This window comes from Lycorma delicatula, chromosome 6 (assembly GCF_047948215.1).
Source record: "Lycorma delicatula isolate Av1 chromosome 6, ASM4794821v1, whole genome shotgun sequence".
NCBI classification, from domain to species: domain Eukaryota; kingdom Metazoa; phylum Arthropoda; class Insecta; order Hemiptera; family Fulgoridae; genus Lycorma; species Lycorma delicatula.
Window position 1 is genome coordinate 137129918 of NC_134460.1, and position 12476 is coordinate 137142393.

The 12476-nt window shown below is 31.3% G+C and overlaps 1 protein-coding gene across 4 annotated transcripts in view; it reads left to right on the forward strand.

Annotated features, from left to right (window-relative positions):
* The first annotated feature begins 1804 nt into the window (after window positions 1-1804).
* The window catches only part of numb (NUMB endocytic adaptor protein), a 309799-nt gene continuing 299127 nt past the window's right edge, over window positions 1805-12476 (forward strand). For 2 of the 4 annotated variants that reach the window (XM_075368606.1, XM_075368603.1), the window contains exon 1: window positions 1809-2028. In XM_075368606.1, coding sequence (XP_075224721.1) covers window positions 1942-2028 — 87 coding nt within the window. In that variant the 5' untranslated portion in view covers window positions 1809-1941. Of the gene's footprint in view, window positions 2029-12476 lie in introns of all 4 variants that reach the window. The other 2 variants (XM_075368604.1, XM_075368605.1) reach the window with 2 other exon arrangements.

The window sequence follows — 12476 nt, forward strand, 5'->3', positions numbered from 1 at the left end:
GAATTTATAATTTTTTTTACCCATTTGTAGGTTATTAAAAAGTAATTCCGTAAAAAAAAGTGAAAAAGTTCTCTCCCTATGTAAGATTTTGTTTTAAATTTTTGATTACTTCATATTTCACTAACGTTTCCCCTTACGTTTATCCGATTGTTTTTCAGGGTGGGATTAGTAATTAAGTCTTGGTTTTAGATCGAAAATCCTTAACTTAAGTGAAGTAGATTAAGATTTGTTTAAGAAAAGTTATTTATTTATTGATTTTTTTTTGTATCTGTATACTGTTATATTGGGGATTACGTAGGTAATTAATACTAATTGATTTTGTTCATTGTTTGAAAGATAAGGTAAAATTTTTTGCGTGTAAAAATCTCTGGAAGCTCAAAATTATGATTATAAAATAAATTACATAAAATAAATATAAAATTCAAATAATAAAGTAAAATAAAAAATTAGGATAAATTAAAAGAAACAACTCCTTAAGTAGAAACTGACTAATAAACTCTAAAAATGCTGTGTAGACTGGTTAAGTCTAAAAGAGAGTTACACTATGCAAAATTGTTACGATTTGACACATCGGAGAAATCTGTGTCGGAAGTTCTTGTGAAATATTTACTCGTGTATATAACAGTTCACTTGTACAGATAGCTGGATACTTAAAACACCGTACAATTCCCGGAATTGGTGTGAGTGTTCCATTAGGAAGGCTAAGCCTGTTTTTGAATTTTTTTTAAATTCTGAAGGATAAGGAGCTTTCATGTATTGTATATTTGAACAAAAAAACTATTTATGCTTTCATTCTCGGTTAAAATTACGATCTCCCGAAGGATTGGAATGAGTAATCGCCCTTTGCTTCGGAACGGGCTTCAAAGTTTCCCGTACTTCAAAGTATCCCGATTCTTCAGAATCGGTTTATTTGTTTCATGCTGCCGTTTCTTCGTGATTAGTTCGTTTTTCCTTTCTGCCAATTCCTTTGATCTTTTTTCCTCGTTTTCGGATATACGGGTAGAGTTAAGATCCTGGTTCGTTCATGCTATGGTTGACGGAACTTGTAGAGCCAACGCAGTCTTAGTCTTGGTTTGATATGACGTGGAGGCGATTTTTGATCCAATTTGTGGACTTTTGGCTAGTGACTATTATAATAATAAATCTGCTGTTTCGGGTTAAACCGGGCGTAGTAACGTATATAGAGGAAGAACTAAACTGAGGAGTTTAACATTTTACTGGTTAAACTTTACATCAAGAATTAATCATTTCCATCTATGATTCTTTGTTACGTTAACAACATGTTTGTATGTTTATCATTGTGGAAAAGATCAAATTGTAATCGCTTAACAGATTCCAGCAAATTTCAAAAACATTATTGCTTACATTTTTGGGTTATGCTACTCTAGATTTTAAATGGCAAGTACTAATATGGGTGTAATTTTCAATAAACTATGTTCATTGATGTGCGTTTTTATATGGCTGTATTATGTATTTATGGTTTGTATTCCTGCTTTTCTATCTTCTACATACTTGTATTTTTCTATTAGCTTTAACGGAAGTATTAAACATCGTTTGTGTATTTGCTCGCGCTCACGCGTGTGTGTAATTACCGTTATTATCTATATTCTGTCTTACTTCTTTTACTTTACATTATTTTATTTTCGTAATTAGAAGGCAGTCATACTTCTTTTCTTTTTTTTTTTTTTGCTTAGCAAACAAATCGTTAATTTTTATTCATTTTCAGCGTTGAAGTCAGTAGATATTTATTTTTAATTTGTAATCATGATTTTTAATACTGTAATTCATAATTAATTATTCCTGATTGTGACGAATATTGTTACTGTGATAGTGAATACGTATAAAAAAAATTCATTCATATAAAAAAAATATATATCTAAACTTACCTAGTATTGATTGTGAATGTGTTGTCACGTGTGAAGTGATATTGAAAGTTAAGTTATGGGAACTACTACTTCTACTCATGAACCACTGGAACGACGCCAAGCCAGCAGTTTCAAGCGCCATGCAAGCCTTAGAAATACCAAGGTTAGTCTTCACTTGCTAATTTAAATATTTATTCTTTATTAAAATATTATCTTTGCTTATTCCTTCTTTGTGTTTGTTTTGTGTTTTTTTTTTAGGTTTCTTTAGTATTTTGTAAATTTTATTCTTTAAAATAACTTTAATTTGTTTTTACATATTCAACTGAAGTGTTTACACAGCACCTCGGCTATTATAATAAAACCTTGGAATTCTGTCATTGTGGAGTTCTGGATTCTACTTCAAGATAATTATTGAAGTGAAGTTACGTACAACCACCGGCAGTTTACCGCGTTACTTAGTTTTCTGGTTGCTCATAACATATAATATTATTTTTTCTAATCTTTTCTTAAATTTTCTCATTCAATTCTACCCATTTCATCTTCGTTCGTTCTAGTTTACTCTTTCCATATGCAACCTTTACCTGTTTCTTTAGGATATTTTTCTTCTTATTGGATTGTATCCTTTCAATTTAAAAGATTTTTCTGGTTTTATTTTTATCCATTTGTGATTATAAAAGTAAACAACGTTGACGAAGGATAATGTAGAATGTGTAACGAAAGAAAAAACTGAAGAGACAAGGTTTCCCGTCTTCAAACCAGTTGATGTAAAAAAAATTGAGCTTTATGTAATTTTAAAACCTGTTTTTAACTTATTATTGTCATTTTTAATTTATTTGAAGAAAACCTGAACGATTTATGAGAATCTAAAGTATATAATACACTTAGTGTAAGCATAGAATACAGCCCAGATACATTGCTGTAACATAGATTCAAAATAATAAAATTGCAGAAAATTGCGTGAAGCGATTGTAATCTTTCTTACCAGACATTCGAAATTCTAGCAGTTGAAATGAAAATTTATGTTTTTCACTTCCCATTTTTTATCCGACTGTTAGTTTAAATTTCAACCCGTGTGGTTGTAGTACGTACACACCATATACGGGGTGCTACCCGGTGAAAAAGTTCGGGGAATTTGAATTTCGCGCGCGAACCACTGCTGGTACTACCTGCTTGCCGCTAGATGTGGCTAACAGTACTCTTTGTGAATCAGTATTCCAACAGCTGTGACGGTGAGAGGCTGCATTGTTGACTTTCGTGGAGTTGTATAACGTTGTGTTTTACTACTTCGGCGATGTTCTAAATGGCAGATTTTAAAGAGCAAAGAACCTGCATCAAATTTTGCTTCATGTTTAAAAAAACTGGTGTAGAAACCCATCGCATGCTTGGGAAGCATTTGATGACAATGCTATGAGTAAAAGTAAAACTTTTTTGCGGTATAAACGATTCAAAGATGGACGAACGACAGTCGATGACGATGAGCGTTCAGGAAGACCATCAACGAGCGCAACACCGGAAAACATCGCGAAAGTGCGAGAGGCTATTGTTGCAGATCGTAGACAAACAATTCATGATGTTTGTGCAATCGTACAAATGTCATATGGGTTTGTGCAACGCATCTTGTCGGACAATTTGAACATGAGACGCATTGCTGCTAAATTCGTACCGAGACTGTTGAACAGCGACCAGAAACAAAATCGCGTAGCTGTCTGTAGTGAATTGAAAAATTTCAGCAAGAGATGACCCTAACTTCATCTCCAACATCATAACCGGAGATGAGACACGGGTGTACGGGTATAACCCGGAAACTAAGCAGCAGTCGTCGCAGTGGAAGTCGCCAAGTTCACCACAGCCAAAAAAAGCATGCCAAGTCGCAGCAACGTTAAGTCCATGATGATTGTTTTTCGACATCAAAGGCATAAGGAATTTTTTCCTCTTGGTCAAACTGTTAATGGGATGTTCTATTGTGAAGTTGTGACGTGAAAGCATTAGGCGCAAACGTTCAGATCTATGGGGTAACAACAACTGGGTTCTGCACCACGACAACGCGCCTGCGCACATATCGCTAGCCGTTTGGAATTTCTTGACTTCCAAAAAGACGGTGATTCTCCGCCCACCCTATTTGCCTGACCTTGCCCCGTGCGACTTCTTTCTCTTTCTGAAAATAAAATTTCAATTGAAAAGCCGTCGTTTTAACACAGTTGAGGAGATTCAGGAAGAAACGCAGAACGTGCTTCGAACACTTATACGTGCAGACTTCCAGGGATGCATGGAATCATTGAAAAAATGCTGGGATCACTGTATCAATGCCCAAGGGGATTACTTTGAAGGAGACAATGGAAATTATAAGTAAGGGTAAGCTATTTTATTTTTATGGTAAAATTTCCCTAACTTTTGGGTAGCACCTTGTTTATATATATATATTTTCATCACTTCAATATAAAATAAGACGATTACCATTATAGTGTTATTGAAATAAATGACAAAAATAAATAAATTACAATTTATTTACTTAGATTCCAAATAACATTTATTTTTAACACGGTCACCAGATTAAGTAAAAAAACTTAAACGATATGTAGAATTCTATTATCAAATGTAATTAAACACTCATTGTTTTCTACATTCTCTCTTAACGGAGTTATGATGGAACGTTGAATTATTTCGAGACCGAAAAAAAGGCAAAAAAAAAACAGGGTAGTTTTAATGCATTATTTGTGTCGTTCTTCAGATAATTTATCTTACAAGTTTAACGTAGGCAAGAATGTCTTTTATTACGGTGTAAAACTCGATATCTTCCATCAAAAAGTTGGTAAAATATAATTTTTCAAAGACAATCTTTTTCTTTCGTATTGCATACTGTAGTGATTTAGCCCCTCAGTATTGTTAAATTGCCGTTATATAATATATACATAATCACGTAATGCATGCTGTAAATTGTGTGTTGATCTAGCTGCCGATTCCAGTTAGTATTTAAATCTGTTTGAATTAGACAGACGGTGAAGTTTTTTACAACTTAAAATGCAAACATATATATATTATTAAAGTCTTATCAAGTCTATATAGGTTATCCATTCGTAATGTACCGCCATAATTTATGTTATAATTAATATTACAAGTAACAAAATTATCGGTAATGTGTTTTCTACATTTCACACTTTATTTTGCATTTACCTTGTTTGACAAAAAAAAATAGTTATTTAAAGCCGTTTGGGATTGACTGATTTCTTTCCGGCGATTATTATGTTTTTTTAAATTAAATATACCTTTTATTTGATGTAGTACTGCTTGTGTGCACTCAATATTTTAGAGTATACCTTATGCGTAGCAACTGAGTACGTATATATAAACGATTTTTTAACCTATAATTGTTTATATTATTATATTAGTATGATAGTAATATTGGGATGATAAAAATGAAACCTTTTTAAATTAAAAGCTTAATTTGACTTATTTAAAACCTTCTTCAACGGATGTAATTTGCAGTTACAAAAGAACACTTTTCAACTTATTTTGATTTTTTTAAAACTAAATCTTGATCATTTATTCATAGTTCCTTACGAAATTATTAAAAATGCAGATTTTTCGTTTTGAATTTTTATGTAATAATTGAGAAGTGACTGAATAATTGTTATAATGTCTTGGGTTCACTTTCTGATAAATATTCACAGACTGTACAGATCTCAGTGTTCGACTTAAAAATATCAAAGGATTAAAAAAAAAAAAATGGCAAAAGTGTTCAAGGATAAAGCAAAGGAATAGCTGGAGATTGAAGAATCTAAAATCGAAGGAATTGTAGTGTGAAATCACCAACCTTTCTTGGAAATGAGTTCACGCCTCCATGTTGCAGATGCTAATCTCTTATACAATATTTCGAGCGATCACAGAACTTTTTTTCATACGATTGTCCCAAAAAAATTACTGATCAATAATCTTGCATTTGCTGCAAAAATTTCTCATTTTCCTCAGAAAATTAAAGACCCATTTGAGAACCGATGCAGTATTCCTTTAAGAACACTCGTCTATTTTCTGAATCATAAATCGTATAGAAGTACGTACCTGAAATACAAATTGTTCAATAAAATTTCAGATGAAGAATGAGCCGGAACTTCAGCTTTATGAAAAAAGTAAAAACGTTTCATATTTTATTAAATGAAAATCATCGTAAACTTTTTGTGTAGAAATAAATTTCTTTTATGAAAAAGTTTGAAAATTGTGATCCTATCTTAACGTATTATGAAAAGGACTACTTATCTTTTGCGTTATACTTTAGTGGGATACTAGTGGATACTTGGGCCAGCTGAAGGGCGTGCTGTAGGATCGCCTCCGCAGCTAGGCTCTCCGCGCCGGTTGTCCTGGCAGGCGGCGTCTCAGAAGGGAATTATTAGGTGTCCAAAATTGATTACCTCTTGTGTAAAAATATTTTTTTTTGAATGATGAAAATTTATATAATAAAGTTAAATTAGAAATTTAACTTTAGAATTTGATACTAACGAATCGGGATTTTCCGCTAGTGATCGGTACATTTCGGTGCCTACTTTTTGGTCATAGTTCATTATTTTATGAAGAAAAACAATCACAAAAAAATAAAAATTATCTAAAAAAAGTTTTAAACACCACTTTTCAATTAAACGCACTAACAGGCAAAAAATAATTTTAGGACGGTATCTCAGAATGGATATGACAATAAACTTTAATGGTGATAAGTAAGATTATGTGAAAGACGTAGCTTCAGATTAAAAATTTGATGTTTTTGCCAATTTTTTCTTATGCGTATTTGCACACCACTCTTTAGGCCATTCATCACGCATAAGAATAAATTGGCAAATTAATCAGATTTTTAATTTGAAACTATGACTTTCAGATAATCTTTATATATCACCATCAAAGCTTGTTGTCAAATCCATTCTTAGATACCGATCAAAAATTATTTTTTACCTTTTAGTGCATTTAATTGGTGTTTTACATTTTTTAATATATTTATTATTTTCTACTTTTTAGCTTTCATAAGTTTATATTTTACAGATGCGCTAGCGCACAGGTTTGAATGTATTTAGCGAAATATCGGATTGGTATGTTTTACGGTGGGTGAGTGCAATCAAAACATAGGGCTATGTGATTTAATTTCCGGATAACCAAGAGATCCGGTCGATCAAGAGTGTACCCGATCAAGAGCGTTAAACAGTTAGCGGTCGACCTACTGATACATACGCCGTTTGAATCGTGAAAATCGGACGAGCGGTTGCCGAAATATTACGGTGCCCCCCCGTCGTACCCCTTCTACAATTTCCGAACGGCGCCCCAAATGCACTTGAAAATATTATCATCCGGCGGGTACCACCGGCAGCGGTTGGGATTATAAGGAGGGGGGGGGGGTCGAAACATACTTTCAGAGCGCTAGAACCGACCGTTTTCGAGGTATTTGCGATTTTCGTCCGAAAATTCGGATCCGGTTAAAAATTTCAAAATTATCCCAGAACTTCGATATACCGTATATATAATATATATCGATATATACTTCGCATATGTATCGATTTATATACGGTATATCGATACATAATAATATAACAAGTATACACCTGACCACCACGAGACATGTACAAACAATCGTGATTCTCCGCTAGTGATCGGTACATTCCGGAGCTTAGCTAAGGGGGACGCACACACAGACACACTTACAAATGCCGTTTAATAGGGTAGGATAGTTGAAATCAGTCCTTGGGCCAGCAGCTCAGTACATTTTTTACTTCCACTTACAAAAAGTTAATTGTACTTTATGCAATTGCATATTTTTATTAAAGATAACAACTTAAATAGATTCAATCTTTTTAATTCTATTTTCAAACCGGTTCTGTAAATTAGTAAACAAACTTTCAATACTAAATAATTATTTATATATTACAATTATTTGATTATGACTGAATATTAGGTCAATTATTTGATTGTTGTACAAAACTTGTAGACACGTACGTAACCTATGCAAGGCATAGTATAATACAGTTAATAAATAACTGTCAATAATAACTGCATTATTACTTTCACTTCTTTTGTATCATTACTATGCATATAGCTTCTTTATAAATGCGCCTATACATGTAGTGTGTTAAGTGTACACGTGCGCAATAGACATTAAAGGAGGTAATGACTGTTATCCAAAGTTGTAATATAAATTTTATAATAATTATATGTTAATACTGTGTTTTATTAGTTTACACAAATGACACGGTTTTTTGATCGACATTTAAAAGTGGTATAACGTTTTATTTATCCCATTTATTTATTTATCTATGTTTTAAATGTTTTGTAACATTAAAATATATGCATAATAAATGTTAAGTTAATATTTTTACATTTTTGCGTAATTTATTTATATAAATATTTTCAGTTCTTGGTTTTTATAAATTTTATACTGGGATATTTGTTAATGATAACTTATTATAAATGAATAATGTGTAATGAATAATGGGAAATAAATAATTTATAAATGCTGGTTCAGAACCGCTTTGTTTGTAAGGAGTGAATTAAATAACAATTTTAGTTAATGTTTAACCGTTTTTTTAGTTAAAGTCTCTTCTTAAAATGTTGAGAAAAGTGTTTGATCTACTGCCGCAGTAGCTACATTTGATGCGCTATGTCGAGACGCTTTGTCGATAAGTTAAATTTAATGATTTGCTTCGTAGTTATGGTTAACGTCTTTTTTCACGCCCAGCCACAATCTATTTATTTACCTGTACAACGTAATTTCCATTATTGGAATTTTCTTGAATTCAACAGAGGGAAAATTAAACAAATGGTATATTTTTTTTTTACTATCTGTATATTATTTTTTACTGGCTTAATTAAATGCTCATGAGAAATTGAAAAGTATATAATCAATTAATAGTCCTGCATCTAGCCTTTCCTTATTATCTTCATCAAAGGACGTTTTTTTGTAGCGATCTTAATGTTATTTCCAACTGCTTTAATGTTAACAATATTTATATGCAACCATTAAATGTGATCTGTCTTTGCTAGCATCAGTACACAATAGCAATCACAAAGATAATGTTTGAACGTTTCTGTTACAATACTTATCTTAGTGATATATATGTAAACTCTTATTTTAAAATATAGTTTTTTTTCTTCAAATACATTTGGGGTTTCCGTTGTAATATCGATCACGATTACTTACTAATAAACGTGTTTTTTTATTCAGCTGAACAAATATACTGAATAACCGATCCCTGATTTAATTCTTTGAAAAATGAAGCCCATCATTTTTAATATTAATGAGAAAATATGCTATTATGCTATTTATAGTATCTATTTTTTTTTAATTTTAGTCCGTTTCACACAGATATAAACTTGGTTGAACTTTAATCAATTTTTAGTTGTTTTTTTATTCAGGAAAATGCCAGTAATCAAATGAGGTTGCATATCTTAATAGAATCGGGATCGAGAAGTAAAATAAGCTCGTATCCTCAATTGCTTTTTTTCCATTTTATTACGAAACTTGTTATTAAATCTCAGGTTTATCGGTAAAGATTTATTTCACTAAATAAAAGTTGTACTAAATAAAATTATTCTCTAATTGAAAACTTCCAATTCTTTTACTTACTAGGAATGGTAAATTACCAGTCCAGCTAGATATTGTTGGGAACACGATCCGTCATGTTAGATATTTCCTCTCAACAATTTTTTATTTTAACTTATATAATTCTTTTGTTCTACAATATTTTAATAACCAACACGTACAATATTTTTAGAGAGTAATATCCCCTAACACGTAAATCATAATCAGCTATTGTTATATTCTAACTAAAAGAAAAAAGGTTTTTTTTACCTAAAAGGTTAGGTTTTACATGATCATCTCATTTTGAAAAGTGAACGAAAGAAATTATAAGGATAGGGACAGTGGCTGTCGGATAGGGTACTTCTCCAACTCCTTTTCTTTTGTTTCAGGTATGTTACAGGTACAGCTGCAGATACGACACCAGCAACTGAAGAGGAGTCGTGTCTGGAGAAAGTCGCAAATATCTTCCCGAGGAATAACCCGGATAAAAAAATACATTTCACGAACAGTACCTGCAAAGGATCGCAACGCAATCCCAATCTCGGTTCCTCGTAAAACCAAACTAAAAATAAATGTATAACCGTCATTAAAGATTAAATAACTGCCAGATAAATCAAAAGACCCGTCAGCAAGGGATTAATATCCACGATCTGCAGTTAATAGGGGGATATTACATTCCCCGACCTGCTTGCATTCCGTTCCGTTCCGAGCGTTATGGTAATAATAATAATACTTTTTTTATATTATTCCAGAATATAAATCAAATAAAGATAATACTTTGTAAATTGAAAACAAGAAACTAATATTAAGCAATGAAATAAAATAAAACTACTGCCGTACTTATGGCATTACCTGAGGACAGTCTGCCAGATTTTTGCATTGTAGAAAGAAAACTACAAACGATAAAAATAACAAAGAAAGTAGATTTAAAAAATAACAATTTAAATAATCGCGAATCGCTGCTTTTTTTTATAAAAATTATATTAAAATGTTTAGAGAGTAGTATTTCTATGTGTAATTCTTATTATGAAACAAGATCGTTTGTTTGGTTGTTTAGGTTTCATTTAGGTTTAGTTATTCTGGTCTTACAGAGATATATAAATGGTTGTACAGAAATGTGTAAGTCTTTAATAAAATGTTAAGAAAAATGTAACTGAAGACATACAACGTAGTAAATATATTAAGACTAAATCCTTTTTTTAATAGATTAGCATACCTTTAACAAAAACAAAGGAAAAAGGATAACATAACTGAAGATATAGGACGTAGTAAATATATTAAGATTAAATCCTTTTTTTAATAGATTAGCATACCTTTAACAAAAAAAAAGGAAAAAGGATAACAGATGTATGTATGTGCGTAACGTTAAATTAACAAATAAATGTATAGATGTTCGTTAAAGTTAGCTAAGATTTATGTTTAAAAATTAAAGAGGATGAGTGCTTCTATTTTTTGTTACTTTTTAACCTTGTTTGTTATTGGATATTACAAGTTTATTTTTTATGCTAACAGATTTTTTTATTCTTGTAGAAGTAAGATTGCGATCGTCTTAAATGATGGGTTTTGTATGAATTACTCATATAATTATAGAGGTTAAGAAGGAACAAAAATTGTAAAATATCAATTTTCTTTAATTCATTAAATATGAAATGAAGCCGGTTGGTTCTTCGTCTGCCTGAAGACGTCTAGTTGAACCAGACTTAAGACATCTACTCCCATCACGTCTGTCTGTTGTGAACAGCTTATTACACCGTAGTCCTTTCTTGGTTCTTCCAAGTCTACTCGCTATAGATCGTATGCGCGTAACAAACACTATGACACTATTCTTATATTTTATTTTAAAGGATTCAGCTTATTTTAAATATTATTTTGACAGTAATCTGGTTAGTTACCAATTTTGTGATATCATTAATTTTATTATAGGTTTTTTTATTGTTTATTTTGGACAATGCAATGCGTATCGTATTTATTTAAAATTCAATGTGAATTAAATCATGGTAGGTTTTATCATGTTGAATTTTGTCAGCTCTTGGGTTTTTTTTTAAGTTACTTCTGATTGTTTAATTAATTCAACGCGGTTTTTCTATACTGCTTAATAGATTTCAACATTTAATGCGATTCTCATTTAATGTTGCTTTCTTTTGTATACGTATATCCAGCCAGTTGGAAATTAACTGATAAAAATCGTTAAACTTGATTTATATTAATACCATTAAAGTGGTTTTCTATTTTGACATTGATTTAAATTTTACATTAAAACTTTTTATTTCTATATAATTAATTTTGACAATGAAATTTTGTTCTAATAACAAACAATTTTTCGAAAAATCATTACTTTTTTTAAAGTGCTCAGGGATCGGCTGTCAGTTAAAATATCTACAATTCCATTCACCCTACCCATTCTTGAGAACTTAAAGCGAAGCCGTGATGCGGTTATGTTCTAGTTGTCCTTGGCTCGGCGACTGACCCCGCCCTGTTCGCGCATGCGCTAAGCCGAATCGCATTCCATGTAACCGGTCTCCCCTGTCTCTTTTCAACAGTTGCAGTTCCTGATTTGTTTGCTACCGGTTTCTACGCTTTTCACCTTTATTTCTGTCATCAGTTTTGTCATTATTAACTTTATGTATATTACACGTTTTGAAAATCATACCATAATTTTAACACGTGTTAACCTCTTTACGTTACAGTTCCTTTAACTACATTTAAAAATATATACGTATATATCTTTACGGTACTATAAATAACATTTAAAAAAATATATATATATTTTTTAAATATTTAAAATATATATATATTTTACGGTACTATAATTCTTTTATAAGCCTTTCAGTTTGCTTAATGTTGAAAACCAGTCGATGGGTTTAAAGACTAATAACATGTTTGAAATTATATACTCCGGTTGAATATTGAACCGGAATTTATCTTCGTTTTTGTAATCCGAAATTTCAAATGATTTTCGGTTTAATGCAGCAAATAAAAGTGGTCACCTGGATTTTTTTTAATAGGCCTTTTCCTTGACATAATCAAAGTAAATTGATGTAATTGCAATATGCATATGCTGA